Below are 18,681 nucleotides of genomic sequence, written 5' to 3' on the forward strand. Positions count from 1 at the left end.
TTCAAAGAACCATCTTAAAAAAAAATTATCTTGAGTCCTTGCCCTGTGTGCCCACCCTTATCCCTCTGTTCTTTTACACACATACACATACATATAGATGTGTTTATGTATGTACATGCATATGTGTATATGTAAATATAAATTGCATGTAGGATAGCTGAATATCAATTAAAGATTGTGTTCAGTATAAGTAATCTCATCTTCCCTTGAGGAACTGAAAGAGAGTTAGGGAGAGTAAACAGCCAAAAAATCAGTTGGCTGTTTACCAGTTAGTGGCAGAAACAGTTCTTTTATCTTTTCTTCCTTTCTCTTTTTATCTTTATTATTTTTTTCTTTTTCGGTTTCTTTGAGTTTATTCTGTTTTCTTGTTTTTCTAGTTTCTCAAGTCAGTTGCTTATTGCACTGATTACCAGCCTTCTTTTCTAGTAGTATTCATTTATAAATTTTTCTTGAAACAGGATTTTTAAATGTATCCCACAAGTTTGAATATGTAATGTTTTCTTTTGTACTTTTTTTAACGTCCAGTGTGATTTGTTTTTTGTTAGCCTCATGAGTTACTTAGAAGTGTGTTTAATTCTTAAACATTAGGGACTATTCCTTTCATATTGTCTTTTTTTGTTTTTGTTTTTCTGAGACAGGATCTTGCTGTGTTGCCCAGGCTGGAGTGCGTTGGCTATCATAGCTTACTGCAGCCCCAAACTCCTGGGCTCAAGTGATCCTCCCAGCTCAGCCTCCCAAGTAGCTGGGTCTACAGGCACACGCCACCATGCTTGGCTATTTTTTTGTTTTGGTAGAGACAGGGTCTTGCTTTGTTGCCCGGGCTGGTTTTGAACTCCTGGCCTCAAGTGATCCTCCTCCCTTGACTTCCCAAAGTGCTGAGATTACAGGTGTGAGCCTCCGCACCTGGCTCATATCTTCTTTTGGATTGTATTTTCTCATCTCATTTTCCCTTACTATTAGCTTGGAAGTTAAAAATTGTTTCTCTTCCATTAGTGGTTATTGTAGAAATTTTAATGTATGTTTAACTTTAAAAAGTCTAAAGTAAATAAATGCCTTTCACTCTTATTCCAGACAGCATGAGAACCTTAGCACACTAAAGCCCGAGCTCCCGTCTTGTTGTGTGGGCTGTTCCTGTCAGCCCAGGCCTGGTTTTATCTTGATTGAATTAATCTAATTTATTATTTTTGTCCAAAAACACTCCTGGGATATGTATACTTTTTTAATTTCTGATGTTTTGAATTTCTTGTCATCCTCATTGTTACAAACCAACCAAAGCCAATTTGCATATGGCCAACTCTGGTCTTTTGGTAGGTCTTTTAGTAGTTATTTTGGTATGTTTGCAGATTATGACACAAGCAGACATTTAAACAGACAGTGAGCCAGCATGCATATTTTATGTAGCCTGTTCTTTACATCTGATGAAACCCCAGCTTTCCATTGTTGCCTTAAAAATGCTCATTCTAAGCAGATAAAACAATATTCCAGACACAAGATTTTGTTTACCCAGAGTCTCCAGACGTCTTACGGATTAAACCTAAGGTGTTATCCCTAAGGGTTTAGGCCTCTCCTGAGTCTTCCCTTTCCTAAGCAAGGGTGAATTCTGTCTCTAAATTAATTCAACCAGTTCTCATATCTGGGATACTATGCATTTCACCAGCAAAATCCCATTTTGCTCTTTAATAAGCCACTACTTTCATCAGTGAAAACCTACTTCATTGTGATAATTGGGAAGACTTTTGGTGTAAATCAAAGATTAATATGACAAAACCCCCCTTTTTTTGTTGTTGTTTTGTTTGGTTTTGTTTGTTTGTTTTGAGATGGAGTCTCACTCTGTTGCCCAGGCTGGAGTGCAGTGGCACGATCTCAGCTCACTGCAAGCTCTGCCTTCCGGGTTCACGCCATTCTTCTGCCTCAGCCTCCTGAGTAGCTGGGACCACAGGCACCCGCCACCACGCCCGGCTAATTTTTTGTTATTTTTAGTAGAGACGGGGTTTCACCGTGTTAGCCAGGATGGTCTCGATCTCCTGACCTCGTGATCCATCTGCCTCGGCCTCCCAAAGTGCTGGGATTACAGGCGTGAACCACCGCGCCCGGCCGACAAAACCCTTTTAGCAGCCATCTCCATATGTGATTCTTCTAATTAAATGCTAGATGATCAATCTTGGTACGTGAATTGAAATACAGACTGGCCTTTGGGAGGTTTACAAGTTCTCCAGGTGTTTCTAATGTACGGGCACAGTTGCGAAGCATTGTCCCGCCACTATTACTGCTACTGTAGTTGACCCTTGAACAACATGAGTTGGAACTGCACTGCTCCACTTATATGTGGATCAAACAAATGCAGATTTCAAACAAATGCAGTCAAACATAAGAATATTTGTGGGTTGCAAAACCCAAGTATACAGAGGACTGACTTCGTATAAGTGCATAGCTGACTTCAGGACTTCAATATGCGAGGATTTGAATATACTCAGGCAGTCCTGGAACTAATCCCCCGTGAATGCAAAGCTTGAGGTATTTTCCTGCACTACTGTGCTATCTGTGTTGAGCTATTAATATTTACAAGTAAATTTCTGACATCATTTGTCGAATCCTCCTTCTAGAGTGAGAGACTTAAATTTATAGTATTGAGAAAGAACACATTAATACTTTAAGATTTTCACTGCGTTCTTACTGATTTATTCGTTCCTTAATCTCCTGACCATAAGTGATGTAAAGTCAATTTTTTGGTATCTGCTTTAAATTGCTCTTTTTCTTTACATGTACTTGCTTTTTGTTCATTATTACAATGATAAAGGATTATCTCCCTTACAGCTTCTTAAAGAAATATTTTATAGAGGCTTACATAAAGGAGTATGTTATTAAAATTAAAATGTCCTTTATCATCAGTTGTAAGACTTACCTTTTCCACATTTACCATTTCTGAAATTGGTAAAAATCTTCCAGTTGTTGGCATTTTATCATTGCCTTACCTGAGTGGCAGTCTTTGTGTAGTCATATGTAAACCTTTGTTGACATGACATATTTTGTTAAGATCAAGAAAGTACCAGCAGGCTCTCGTGAGTCTTAGGGTGCCATGGTAATAATTCAGCTGGTTCCATGAGAAGCAGCTGAAAACCCGGCCGTCTTTGTAAGCCATTCTCTTGCTCTGCCTTGTTCGTTTTGTTTTATGTTGTTGGGTATTAACAGAATCAGTCTCTGAAACAATTATAAATAATCCTCTGGGGCTCTTAAGTGAAACCACTAGTCCCCTTTCCCTCACTTTGGTTTGCTGGCTGTCTGATTCATATTTGCAAACTGAATAGATAACGATTTTCAACCCCAGTAGAAAAAAATTGTGTATATTCTCTATCATTTCTTTCTAAATCACACTTCAATATGTTAATGTTTTTTCCTATTGTAAACTTGTTAAACACATTTTCTTATATATTTCCTGTGTAATATTCAAGTACTTGATACGTACTATTACCTGATATATTTGCACCATAATTTGATGACCATATCAGCTCTCTGATATCTGTTACCTTCATTTTTATTAGATTTTTTTAGATTGGTAAAAATCTTCCATTGTAAGGAAAGCTACAATGAGTGATCTTTGGACATGAAAAGTATTTAGTTTATTTCCTTTGGATGGATTACCAGAAGTCAAATTACTGGGTCAAAAGAATATGAACGTTTCTCAAGTTCTTGAAACTTTCTGACAGATTGTATTCTGATAGAATTGTAATTTAAGAATGATTAAGGCTGCTTGGGGAATTTCTACCTGCTTCCCCTCTTTCATTCATAGGTTACTGTGGCAGGTACCACATGAAATAATTATTTGAGGGGTGTAATCGATTTGAAGTAGGTAGGCATAGCAGAGTAGGTAGGGTTCCTTTAACTTTTTGTTAGAAAACCAAAATTGAAGGAGAACAACCCTTGTTTTGACATAAGGCAAGCTTTAATGTTTTTTCATCTTAACTTTTAAAAAACCAGAATAAATGTTGTAAGAAGCTCAACAGTTTATTTAAAATACAGTGTCAGATATTAGACTAGTAGTCTGTTTTTTAAAATAAAAGCTAATATAGAGAGCTTTTCCTCTTACATAGTATTGTGGTTTAGAGTGAAGTGAACAGCTGTTATGCTGCATGTAGAAGGCAGGATATAAATTATTATTTTCATAATTTGAAAAAGTATTGGCCGGGCGCGGTGGCTCAAGCCTGTAATCCCAGCACTTTGGGAGGCCGAGATGGGTGGATCACGAGGTCAGGAGATCGAGACTATCCTGGCTAACATGGTGAAACCCCGTCTCTACTAAAAATACAAAAAACTAGCTGGGCGTGGTGGCGGGCGCCTGTAGTCCCAGCTACTTGGGAGGCTGAAGCAGGAGAATGGCGTGAACCCGGGAGGCGGAGCTTGCAGTGAGCCGAGATCGCGCCACTGCACTCCAGCCTGGGAGACACAGCGAGACTCCGTCTCAAAAAAAAAGAAAAAAAAAAAAAAAGAAAAAGAAAAAGTATCTTAGAATAACAGTGGTTTGCTGAATAGATTGTAAATTAGGCACAGCTTTAGTCTTCACAATTCTAATAAAAGCTAATGTTAAAAATAAAATTTAATAGATGCTTTAAAAATCAACTGCTAGGATATTAGTTGTGTCAAGCAAGTACATGCATTTAGCAAACAGTTATTAAACATCTAGGCTAGTAACTTTGTTAGACATCAGTGATTAGCATTTTTTATTGGAAAGATATGATGTAACATGAAAGAGGGAGAAATTAAATTCTTGGAGTTTTCTGAAAAAAGCAAGTTGACATTTGAACAAAGTGTTGAAGAATATGTAAGATGCCAAGTTGGAGGAGGCAGTTACTGGGGTAAATAAATACAGTGGAAGGGTGATAATCACAAGAAACTGTAGAAATGCAGGAAGGTTTATGATATTATTGCTGATACTTAGGTTGCATGTTAGGAAATGAGGGCAAGATCTAAAAGACCTGTATGATGAATGTTATTATGAAGGCTTTGCCACCATGAAATATGCCGTGAATTAATCTATTAGATTATTGTGGTGGGATGGTGGCTCTCTTTACTAGAATCACGAATAAAGTAAGATAGTGATTGGGTTACTTTATTCGGGACTTGAAGATAAAGTCCCGAATAAAGTAATTATGATTATATTTTATAATTATATTTTATTATTATATTTTATATTTTATAATATAAAGTAATTATGATTATGATTTTATAATTTAAGACTCTGAAAGGAATACTTTCTTGCCAGTGTTGGGAAGAATAACAAGAAAGAAATTGGGGATGTAATAGTTTTTTTAAAATCTTAATGTAGAAGAGAAGGACACAGTGGGTAGATTTTGGGGTTATATAAGAATAGTGTCAAGATTCTAAAACTAAAAATGAACTGAGAATTAGGAAAAATTGTTAGAACACTAAATCGAACAAATAATAACCTTGCCTTTTCCCCAAAAGTTTGAAATGTACATGAAGCAACAAGGAGGACAGTAGGAGCATTATTGAGTGTATGGGAGGTTGCAGTGATCATTGAAGAAACAAAGAATATATATTTGGTTTTTGTCTTCAATGGCAAGGAAAATTATGTTCAAACTATCGTATATAAAGTAAACATTGCTAAGAGGGACTTGAAATCAAACCAAAAAAACAGGAAATGAGCAGATAAGTGTGCTAAATAGATATATTTCCTAGTGTTTTATTTCATGCAGTAGTATTGAGAATACTGTGAAATGAAATCACTAGCAAAAAAAAAAATGTAAGAAATGGGAGTGGCAGAAAAATGGACACAAGCAAATACAGGCCTTTTGAACCAAATGCTAGAGGATTAGAAGTTTTCCTATTTCTAGTATATAATGAGCAGTTTTTGAAATCAACTTTATTTTTACATCTCTGGAACATATTAAAATATTACTGAATTTCACCTGTTTTACATGGACCTGGTATACTAAGGTGAGCATATAGTTTGCATACATTGACCACTAGATGGTGCTCATACAGAAGGGATTTTGTGTATGCGACATTCAGGGTTTTTCTAGATAAATAACAAATCTATGTTCTTGTCAATCTTCTCAGTCTTGTGTTATCTCAATACAGTTCTATGTTTTGAAATTTAATAGCCCACATTAGAAAAGAGTAATAAAAATGCCTATTATATTGCATTTACATTACATTAGCTTTGTAGTTACCTTGTATTTTTTCTTTTCTTTTTCTTTCTTTCTTTTTTTTTTTTTTGTACTTTAGAGTTTCAGTATTGCTTGTCCCCTTGTCCTTTACCTTTTTACATTTTTCACTAAGATTATTTAGTAAACTGGACATGGTGGTAACCCCAGCTACGTGGGTAGCTGAGGCAGGAGAATGGCTTGAGCCAAGGAGTTCAAGACCAGCCTGGGCAACATAGTGAGACTCTGTCTCAAAAAGAAACATAAAAGATTATTTAGTACTTGCCTTTGTTTCTGTAACTAAAGACTGCTGGGTTTGTGACTTTAGAAACACACACAAATAACCGAGAGCCTATCCAGTACACATTTTTAACTGTTTTTACTTTCATTTAATATTAAAAAGTAAATATTCCTCATAGTCATAAATTTTTCATAATCACGTTTTGAAATACATAGTAATCCACTGAACTAATCATATTTAGTTTACTAAATTAAGGTTTCTCCTATTGTTTAGGCTAGAATTCTACTATAGATTATGTTATCACTCTGAAAGAAAAAACATTACAGAAAAAAGAATATTAATTCTTTGTATGTCATATTAAAATGTTAATAGTGGTTCCTTTTGGTAGTTTAGATTGCATACCATCTTTTAATCCATTGTTTTAAATAGGTTTTCCTGGTTTTTCTTTAATGAACTTAAATTTGGTTTTAATGGAGTTTTATCTTTCATCTCTGCTGTGTAATGAGAGAAGAGGATATTCTAAAGCAAAGAACAGTTGGTTGCCTTCCATCTCCCAGTCTAATCTTATGTGAAACCCCTCTTGTGATTTAGGTGTAGATTTTATGTGTGCATATACTGACTGCTGGCCAATGAATGAGGTGTTCCTAGCTTTTTGTAGGTCATGTAACAGGACATTTTCATAAAGAAGCCTTTCTCAAAACTTGAAGTTTTTTTCTTGATGTCAATGGATTTGGATAGGAAATTCACATTGAGAAGTATTTCTTCCCTGTACATTGGGGAAATATGGGGCGCAGTGATCTGTCAACTTTAGATTGTACCCCTAAGTTCTTTGGCTCTGTAGGCTAAATACATGTACACTAAGAGCCTACTATTGTCTGTCTGTTAGTACTGTTTACAGTTTGAGGTAGGAGATTTGCATTCAACAGTTGTATTCCTGATCTTCATCCATACTAATTCAGAATAACAGAACTCATGTCAGTTCTTGGGTTTTCTCCTCCCCTTTTCTTAAGGTGTTCATCAGACATGGATCAAGGCACTTATTTTAGGGCCAAATTACTGTAGCATTTGTATAAACCACACTAGTCAGGTATTTAGTAGGTACCTGGTCCATAATAAAACTTGAATTTTTTTCCAGGAGGTTTCATTTTTTCCTTCACAAGAGTATTATTAGTTACCTATCCGCCCTTAGTGTTTTCTTATATTCTCCTACTCCGAATTAGATAGGCTCACTCTGTCTGGGGCCGCAAGTTGTCAGCTACTGCCTGCACAGTCCTTGGGAAGAAGCAGCATACTTTCTGGTGTAATCTGTCACAAAACGTCTTATCCCCAAGAGTCCCACGTGGCTCTCAACCCTTACTCAGTACACGTTCGCATCTCAGCAGAGGTGTCACAGACACAGCACTAGCGTATTTTCTTGCTGAGTCAGGATTTGCAGTGGACCTCAAGGTTGTAGCGTATTTTCTTGCTGAGTCAGGATTTGCAGTGGACCTCAAGGTTGTCATTTGACAAAAGGCTGCATCTAGTTGGTGCTGGTAAGCACATAGACAAGCAAGATTTTGTCAGTCCACATCTGAAAAAATTCCGTGGCTGAGGTTGGGACTTATGACATGCTCTTATTAACTTAAAAATTGAATTATTCAACCAATAGTAAATTATTAAGTAGCGTTTTTGTTCACATATTGTTTTAAAATGACCATTGTTGTAATATTTACTAATATAGCACAGTGTTAAGAGGGCTTGCTTGGGAGTTTGTGATTCTCAAACTTGAAGGTACTTAGGAGTCACTTGGGAAGCATTTGAAACATAAAAATTCCCAGGTTCCCCCTGCCCCTAATGTTTTGATGGAGAGAGGATACACCAATCTGCATATGTAACTAACACCCCAGGCAATTCTCTGGCGAACTATTATGTTAACGTAGATGTTAGATGTTCCTTTAGCAATCAAGTAATAGTATTTGGTGAACCAGAGTAGTATTTATGTAGAGTTGGATACAACACATTTCACTGATTATAAAACAAAAAATTTACCAGCGTTCTTTTTCATTTTTAGAAATTTATGACCTTGTAATCTGAATGTTTATAAAATACTAGAGAGATGATTCTGATAATTTCTTGAAAGTTCTTTTTTATCATAAAAGTTCCAGAAGCAAAATATTTGTTTTAGTAATTAATCTACTTTGAGACTCAGTTATTAATCATTAAAAGCCAATACATTACATAAAATGATAAAGGAAAATCCATTTGTAATGAAGCGCTATCATTAGATATTCAGAGTTTAACGTAGGCAGCACCTTTGAACAACTTAGAGCCAGTGCCAGATGATGTGTAAGATCCTGCCTGGTGTAGAAATTTGGATATGAATGACAAAGATTCTTTTAGTGAAATCATCTAAACAGTCAGAACTATTTGCAGAGAGAATCCTCTTGTATGTTTTAATTCAGTTCATATTTATAATTTATATAAGTAGTGAAGGTGCCATTGGGTTTTACTACAGACTGTGGTTGAAACTTGGTAATCCAGGGTTTTTCCACCCAGTGCTTTAAATCAGGCAGCCCCACAAGGTCTTGGTAGTCCAGTGTTTATAGCATCCTTCTTTACCTGCTAATCGACCTCACTTCCTGGATTTCAGTCCATCTAGTTATCAGCTAACAAAAGAACAGCTTTTGGTTCCTGCAGACGCTGGTGAAAAAATAATCATGAGAAAGAAATCCACCTTATGTCGTCTTTTTTGTCTGCAAAAATAAACTCAGCCATCATACAGCTAACAGGTACAGAGGGAAGATACGAGCTCTTTCATAGGAAGAAATCGCTGAGAAAATGAGCATCATTTCTCAAGGTTTTTATTTTCACTGATCTACAAGTGATGCTGCTGTAATTCTAGCTGCAGTTTTTACCGATCATTCACCACTCAGCAGCTGGTAGAGAAGTAAGCCTGCTTGGCAACCACCTGCAGGGCTGCAGAGATGAATTACATTTTCGGAAACAACACACTTCTATACTCTCGCGGCAGTCGAGGAGGCAATACTAGCTCTAGCCATGGCTCAGCAGGCCCAAAGCAGAAACACTGGGCAAAAAAGGGCTCGTCAGATGAACTGCAGGCTGAGCCAGAACCTTCACGCTGGCAGCAGATAGTTGCATTTTTCACTCGAAGACACAGCTTTATTGACTGCATCTCGGTAGCCACCAGCTCCACCCAGGTAACATACCACTTGTTGAAATTATTTTCAATCTATTTCTGTTTACATTTGCTTTGTAAAAATGTCTTAATATAGAGTTTTTATTTAAAAAATAGTCTTATGGCTTGAAACCTTGTATGTGTAGAAATGTATGTTTTCTGTCCATCCATGCAGGTCTTTAGCACAAAAGGGGGAGCAAGAAATATTTTTCCTTATGTTCTTATGTAATACCAAAAACAAAATAGCCTCAGATTCAATTGAATGACTTTTCTAAAAATATAAACCCATTGATACATAAATTAAAATACGAATTAATAATGCTCATCTCCTTTTTAGACTGTGCTAAATGCTATAGAGTATGATGTCTGACCAAAGAAAATGCTGGGTTGTTTAGTTTTTGTATGTTATTAGATAACCTTAGGGAGACTATTATAGTAAAGAAACAGAAGATACTTTGAAATATTTTCATTTTTCAGTGTTTTGAAAATAGATTCAATTTAATAATTGGCTAGTATTATATATACTTACATCTTAGCTATATTATGGCTTATTCAAGGAATTTAATGAATCCTGTTTTGTAAATATTATTTATCTAGCTTAATTTGAAATTAGTGAACTTGTGCAATTACACAGTCATGGAATATTTTTTCACATATTAAAATCACAATTTAAAGAGTTGAGCAAATACTAAAAGTCTCAAAATTTTTAAAAAATCACGTAACACCACTTTTTGAGGAAATGAACTATTGTCTATAGGAGGAAAAATAAAGAAAAATTAATAATTGTTTGAATGAAATACCTATTGTTTGGTACAGGGGTGGTTTGGGGAAATATTCATATTTCTAAATATTTTTAAGCAGTCAGTTCAACTTTAGTAAAAATAAAAGGATGATAAATTGTCTAATTTAAAAATAAGTTGAGAATGCATTTGTCCTCTGACATCAGTGATATTTAAATTAAGAAAATACATACATACACATTCCTTAGGACCTTTTAAAATAAATTCCCTTAAAGCTATCTTTTAAAGAAAATAATAGAAGCAGCACAATAAATATAAGCTATAACTGTCAACAGTTCTATATTTCTTTATATATTTTTTATAAATTTCTTTACTGTTTTTGGTTACTAGAATAATTGTCTTTTAAAAGTGTGGATTTAAAATAACATCAGCTTTCTTAAGTAAGAAATTCTGCTTATTTTTCTTAAATATTTGGGAGAAATAGAATTACCTAGGAAGGGGGAGTCATTACGTAGGCATTGAGGTTAAGTTACAATCAAAACTTATTGAATGGGCAACCATTGATTGAACTCTTAAATTGAATACTGCCCCATGAATTTTACTAACCTTATTTTGACTACAATTATATATATCACAAAAGGATGCAAAGACTAAAGGTTGACAGTGTTACTCATTGTAGATAATACTACGTGGTATTTTCCATTGTCAACAAAAAAGATATCTTTAAAACTTTTTATATATATATGGTTTATGTAAATACACACCCTTCTATATATGTATACACAGATAACACTAGCATTGATATATTTGTCACTCAGTTTATTAAAAGCATGCAAATGAAAAGACAGGAAAAGTAGTTCATGTATAAGCTGTTGAAACCACAGAATTACATTATAGTTACTTGGGAGTTGGAGCAAAACGTTGCTATCATTGCGCTAAAATAGTGATGACCTCTATTTGCTGATCAATTCTACAAAGCCATTTTAAATGTTATCCCCTTACCCACTTTGGTTCAGAGTATTCCTGCATGCTAATATGTGAGTTATTAATAGTTTTTATTTCTTTCAGACCTCTTTCCTGATTCTCATCCTGTCTTTTTCATTACCTTTCTATTTTATTTCTAGAAATACAGGTATTAGGGTAGAGGTTTTAGCTTCTGTTTTTCTTGCACTGGAGTACCCACATTTTGTTTTTCATTTTATACATTTTTATAACTGATACATTGGATAGTTTATATACCTAATTTTTTTAATAACTTACTGGAGTTCATTTTACAAGTTAAAATATAATAGGACTGAAAAATAAGTTTAGGTATAATTCGATCTTAGTTGATGCTAGAATATTTTTTAAAATTTCACTTACTGACTCCTGGCTGGCAGCTTTCTCTTGCAGCACCAAGGGATTTATTGTTAGAAACAACGTAGATTGAAATTTCATACTTTGAGCATATAATATATACCTTTGAATATAATAGGGTGATTTGTACTGTGATTGGTAAATAACAGAGGTCTCTTATTTCACTGGTGTCAAAAATACTCTTTAAGATTTGATAGAAAGATTACCTTTGAATCTAATTCCTTATGACTAAGCCACATGATACTTTTTGCAGATTGGAGAGTTGTTGTAAGTCAAGTTCTATTAGTATGAAAATTATCTGGTTTAGTATCCCCCCAAATATAGTATAAAAATTATCTGGTTTAATATCCCCCTAAATATACCACAGTACATAAAAAGAAACCGTACTTTATAGATTCATTTAAATTGCTTGTCTGCTGGAGGTATTCATGTTCATAACTAAGATTGTGTGCCATGTTCTACTATGGTACCTGGAACTCAGTAGGAAGTCATTAATGTTTTTTGAATGATAAGGAAGTTGAGTGGTTATAAACTTTTGCAAGACACCTAGCTCCTCAGGGTTTGGCATGTAGTTGGTGTTAATAAATGCTTATAGAATTAATTAATTTTTATTCCATTCACCTCAAATGTTATCTCCTGGCCTTCCAAAACATGACAACCTAATCTGATACCTCTTGAGTACCTGTATTGGTTGGATCTTCTCTCTTCCTTCACAAGTGTCTTTGGTTTTTCCCAGCAGCCCATCTCCTTTTCCACAGCCCTTTCTTCCCCTCCATTCTTCATATTATCCTCCAGTCACACTTCCCGGATGCCCCTGATTTCCTCACCCCTTTCAGTCCCCACTCAGTAGTGATAACCAAATAGCTTACAGACTGCCTCTAAGTTTTATCATTTGATTGTATCTCATTTTACATTGTGAGTTTTTTGAGGGGTTATTTTGTTTTTTAATGTTAAATTAAAATGAGTTTCTTATGAATTACATTGGTGAAAACTTTTTCTGTTTGAGGCTTCATAGTGTTTTTGTCCTTAATTTCAAACCACTTAATATAGAAAAAGTTCTCTGTGCGTTGCCAAGCCCTCCTTGGTTCCTCACCCTCAGCATCCCTCCTATTCTTGTGTGTAGGGTCACTTAATAATCGGCCCCATCCTACTTAGCATACGCAGTCCTGTTCCAATCTGGGACCAGTTTTTATATTCAGCAGGGTTTTAAAGAACGCCAGCGCAGTGCTTCTAGACTTTACTTGATTAACACCTAGGTGAAAAGTTTTATTTACTTAGTGATATCAACATTTATTAATGACAGTAGTAATCTTATGAACTTTAGCTGTGAAGTGTTCGGTCATTTTGAATGTGTGTATAGCAACTATTCATACATTTTGGACTACTTGAAAATCTCAACATATAAGATCATTATACATATTCAGAAAGCTCCCCCACCCCTCAAAAAAAGCAATTAAAATGCCAAATTAAGCTAAGAGCAGCAGAGCTCTATTCTTAGAAACATGGAACAGACATAACTTGTCAGAATTGAAATAGAATAGTAAAATTTTCTTAAAGAGTAAATATTAGCTGAGTTGAATAATCTGCTTAGAGGAAAAACCCTGTCCTAAGTTAAAAATACAGGAAAACATTGTTCAAGTACCTGTGTGGAAAAATATTTAGGCTAATTTGTATACTTAAAAAATATTGTTTGTCCTAAACAGGTGCCTTCTGAGTTAAAGAGGATTTAATTTTTAGAGCTATGCATTGGATATATTGTCCAGGAGATAATAATAACAGTATCAGTGTCATTGAGTCACTTCTACCAAATCATTTAATGTATAAATTAATAGAGTACTTAGAACAGCATCTGGCACATAGTAAGTGCTACATTAGAGTTAGGTGCACCTGTTATTTTTGTATCATTTAACTCTAATTGTATATGAACAAATTCAGACATAGATTATTAGAAATTATAGCACCTCGGATAGTGCAAGTACATTCAAACATTCAGTAACTATTGTTGACTGATGAAGTTAACTTGTAAGTACAAGCCATCCACTTTTTTTTAAGAACCAGAGGTCTCAACACCTTTAGTTACAGGGTTTAAGGGAGGTGCCCCAAAGAACCTTTCAAATTCTTGATGAGACTACCAGGTTTTTGACCTTTCCTCCCCTCCTAGCACTCCCTTCTACAAATTGGTAAAAACCAGTCACATGTAGATGACTAAATTTAAGTGATTATCCACTTCTTACCAAGCTCCCCTAAACATCCCCGAAACATATCATTAGGACTATTTTTAGATCCTACATCCCTTTTAGCCTCAGTCACTACAAAAAGTCCAAACCATCCAGATTGCAGCTCTGCCTTCTCTATACCAACTCACAGACTGCACATGAAACTTCTAATACCTAATTCCTGCTCTTATTCTCAAATAAATAATGTTGCTCTGTGTTCCAGCCTGTTAAAATGAATGAACTGTCTGTGTGCTTGAAACTCACCCATTCACTTCGGTACTAGATCTTAGTTCCTTTGGTTGTTCAAGAACTTCCAAAATCCCCTTCTCTCTTCACTGCATCATCTATCTTGCCTCTATACTGCCCCTAGACTTGCCTCTGTAAGTCCCATCAGGATATACCCCTGCTATAATATCTTTCATTAAAACAGCCAGCCAAAAAACCCTCTTTGTATGAGTGTAGATTATCAAATCCAATGGCCAGTTCTCAGTGTTCGTTTTACTTGACCCTACAACACTGTTAACACAATTGATTACTCCCTCTTCTAAATTCTTTTTTTCTCCTTTGACTTGTGGATAGTACTGCTCTTTTAATATTCTGCCGGCCTCATTTTCTTTTATAGTATCCTCCTTTTTCCTGCTGCTAACTGTTCAGATGTCTCAGGGCTCTGTCTTTGAACTCTCTTTTTATACTCACATTTCTGGTGATCTTATCTAGTCCTATGCCCTTAAATACCATCAATATTTCTATCTTTATTCCGGAGTTAATCCCTATACATTAGACTTTTATGTCTAACTTTCTACTCGGTATTTCCACTTCAGTTAAGCATCTGAAAGGTAACATATTAAAAAGGGAATTTCTAGTTTTATTGGTCTCAATCTTCTTTATTCAGTATGCCATTCACTAAGATGCTGAAGACAAAAACCCTTAACATTATCTTGTATTCCTTTTTTCTTTGCTCCATATCCAGTCTAATACCAAATCCTATTGGCTTAATATTCAAGATATATTTATGATCTGGCCACTTTTCAACACTTCTGCAACTACTGAGTCAATAATTTGTTACCTGAACTGCAGCAGTGGACATCTAATTTCTCTCTTGTTAATATTCTTTGCTTCCCCTAAGGTAGCACCCCTTCACTCCAGACATTACTCTGTCTTCTTACCTGATTCTTCATTATCATAAATTTTTTATCTGTCTTTTTACTTGGCTGACTGTTACCTCCCTGTGGGTGGGGTTTTTCTGTTTTGTTTATTGTTGTGTCCTCAGTTTCTGTGACAGTGGCTGGCACGTTGTAGATAACCAGAAAATACTTGATGAATGAGTGAAGAGACAGGGACATACGAACTTGTGCTAAGGAGGGCCGAAGCAGATGGTTTGTCTTTTGCCTTAGACTTTCTGTGCAGCATGCATCACACTTTCTTTAGCATTGTAATGGTTCTCTAGCTGATGATTCTTACTTGCCCTCTGAGAAGAAATACACACAAGGAAATGAGGTAGGGAGAGAAAAGAAGAGAAACCATTCAATTTCCTCAAAACTGGGATAACTGTATAACTCAGACCAAACTAGGATACCTTAATGAAAAGAGGGAACCATTAATAATTAAAGTGAGACAACAGGCATAAATACAGACTTCCCAAGTAAATAGAGGAATATGGGATCACTCTGTTACAACCATTTATTTTCTGACTATTCCCACCAGGCAACAGATCTGAAATGCACACCAAGACATCTCCATCTTGGACCATCCTAGATTAATTGACCTAACCGTTTTATCGATACATATTACATTCATTTTGTCTCATGTGTAATGATAATAAAATATTTTTGATAAAATATATTTTTTTCTTCATCTCCAAGGAATGGAATTGTTCATATTCATTAGTGTAGCGCCTTTGTACTGGAAGTAGACTACATATAGGGCTAGGGTAGGTAGATAGTCTTCTTAAACTGCTTTGAAACTGCTAACTCTGATTGATAGGTTATTTTCCAGGGAAATTGGTGGAAATCGTCTCCTTTGATATTGACTAACCAAACATTCACAGTTAGGATAGAAATGCTGTTGTACTGATTATGAGATGCTGACTCTTGGCAGACACATTTGTTTCTTAATTTTCTACTCACAAGGCTGCTAACTTTGTGAAATTAATACGGTAACTCAGACTTAGAAATCAATTGTTCCCCCTTTCACACAAAAAATGTTGTAGGATCTGTTTTATGTTTCTATTTTTCTGGAAACTTTTACAGTGCACCTACATGTACTGACTCAAAAATTGGTTCTTAAACTGTTTAAACACATTTTTATCATTTGTACAATAAATAAAAATAAATAAATATAAAAAATAAAAACAAAATTTTTATCATTTGTACGATAGGACACTCTAGAAAAGCATAGAGATGAAGATTAAACAAAAAGTCGTTGATTACAATGGTTATATAAGCTTTTTTGAATGACAAAATTGACCATACGATCCAGCAGTTGTACTCCTTGGTAGTTACCCAAATGAATTGAAAACTTACATCCACACAGAAACCTGTACAGAGATGTTTATAACAGCTATATTCATAATTGCCAAAATCTAGAAGCAACCAAAATGTTCCTCAGTAGGTGAATGGATAAAGTGTGGTACATTCAGACAATGGAATATGATTCAGCACTAAAAGAAATGAGCTATCAAGCCATGAAAAGACATGGAGGAACCTTAAATGAATATTACCAGGTGAAAAAAGCCAACCTGAAAAACCCTAACCCTAACCCTAACCCTTTGTTTCCAACTAGATGACATTCTGGAAAAGGCAAAACTATGGAAACAATAAAAAGATCAGTGGTTGCTAGGGGTTAGAGGAGAGGGATAAATTATAGAGCACAGAGGATTTTTAGGACAGTAAAGCTATTCTGTATGATACTATAATGGTGGAAACATCATTAAACACGTGTCAAAACCCGTAGAATATCCAGCCCCCACAGTCAACACTAATGTAAATTATGGACTTTGTGATGTGTCAGTGTGGGCTTATTGATTGTGACAAATATACCATTCCAATGCAGGGATGTTGATAATGGGTAGTTTGTGTGTGTGCGCAGGGAGCTAGAACTGCTCTAAAAATATATAAAGTCTATTAAAAACTATAAAATTGGTATCTTAACGTAGATTAGATTGGCTTAGCTTGAAGACATTTGAAATTTATGATATAAGGTCTTTATAGTTAGGAAGTGTGTTGTATTCATCTTTGTAGCTTCTGTATAGTGTCTTGATTGTTTAGATGGCCTTTCTGTCAAGGATAGATAGGCAAAAAGAAAGAAAGTTTCACAGACTATAATTTATATATTCTTAATATGTTCAGACACGTTTTAAAGTTAACCTTTAAACTAATGTGTTAATAACAGTGCTGAAAAGTGACTGAACATGCTCATGGGATCAGGGCGAGTCAGCCTGAGCAATATTTTTCTCCTTTATTTTCAAGCAGTGTTTGTTTGCATGAGAATTGTACTTCGTACCTCTTACCACAGCTCTAATTCAGTAGTCATTTGGATGATGATTTTGTTTAATGTCAGCCACTAAACCATAAGTTTCACAAGAGCTGGTGCTACAAGGTGTGTGGGTTTTTTCCCTTGGTGTCCCCAGAGCCTAGCATGGCGAATACACTTGATAAATATTTGTTGAATGAATAAACAGATGTTATACAGGTGTCAATTTTTATTTAATCTGCTGTTGGCTAAGTGGAAGTTTGGAACTTCTAAATAATATTGGATCACTGTAAATTTCCCAAGCCATTTTTATGTAACACTGTGGCTTAAAAACTAGCAAGTCTATGTTACTGGATTTTGTAAAGTTGTGAATTTCAGAAGTAATTCAAATCCTTCTGTGAAAAAATTGTGAAGCATTTATGCTCTTATATATCTGAAGAGCTTAAATTTTTATCATGAAAATTTTACTTAGTATCAATTTCTTTAAAGACATTTTCTTAAATTATTCCTTGTACTTCCTGGCACTATTATTTAGATAACATTTTCAGCCCTCCATTTTTATAGCAAAGTTTAGAATTTTGATAAAGGTAAAAATAGTTGTTCAGACTGTGTAGAGAACAGTAGCCTACAATTACCACCTTTTAACGAAAATTTTAAACCAACTGATGTGGTAATTTTACAGGCATATGCAAATACAAACCAAGTGGCAGTGACCCCTGGGAGCAGTGGAATTCTTGTAGAAGCCTAAACACAGCGTAAGCCCCTCCAGGCATTTATTTAAAGATTTTTCCCTCCGCACTTGGTAACAGGAGCACTTCCTGTTCATTCTTTTTCCTTTAAGCCCCAATTTGGTTGCATTTCTGAACAGTATTTTCAGTATCTGTGAAATCAAAACTCTGACTTATGGACTCAAGCAGCTTTGAAAAGTGAAGAAGTTACAGCTGTGACAGAATGGAACCAAAATGATTGCTTTACAATTTTTGTTGTTTTGTTCTGAGAAGAAGAATTGGAGATTATAACCTTTTTAAATTAAAACAGATCCCACCCTCCTTTATCCATATATAAATCTGACTAATCTTGGTAGGATGATCTGATGTATCAAAGGGTTATACATTTGGAAAGAAATCAGTTGAGAAGTATTTTGTAAGATAGAGGGAAAACAAACAAGACGTGTATCCATCTTAAGAATTAATTGTTTTAGCCAAACTAAGTACCACAGCAGGATTTTGAAGGGGGAACGAAGAAAAGAGAGAACAAAAATCATATCATTTTAATTACTTTTTTTCCAAACTGGAAGGCTATATTCAGTATAGAGGCAAAA

At 35.1% G+C, this 18,681-nt stretch overlaps 1 protein-coding gene across 20 annotated transcripts in view; it reads left to right on the top strand.

The window, feature by feature from the left end:
- The window catches only part of DLG1 (discs large MAGUK scaffold protein 1), a 276,922-nt gene that overhangs the window by 108,189 nt on the left and 150,052 nt on the right, over window positions 1-18,681 (top strand). For 2 of the 20 annotated variants that reach the window (XM_073023769.1, XM_038003111.2), the window contains exon 1: window positions 8,987-9,599. The exons of 16 other annotated variants lie outside the window; for them this stretch is intronic. In XM_073023769.1, the coding sequence (XP_072879870.1) occupies window positions 9,366-9,599 (234 nt within the window). In that variant the 5' untranslated portion in view covers window positions 8,987-9,365. Of the gene's footprint in view, window positions 1-8,986; window positions 9,600-18,681 lie in introns of those variants that run through there. 2 more of the 20 variants (XM_073023770.1, XM_008009624.3) reach the window with 1 other exon arrangement.

Source organism: Chlorocebus sabaeus, chromosome 15 (genome assembly GCF_047675955.1).
Source record: "Chlorocebus sabaeus isolate Y175 chromosome 15, mChlSab1.0.hap1, whole genome shotgun sequence".
Classification (NCBI taxonomy): Eukaryota; Metazoa; Chordata; class Mammalia; order Primates; family Cercopithecidae; genus Chlorocebus; species Chlorocebus sabaeus.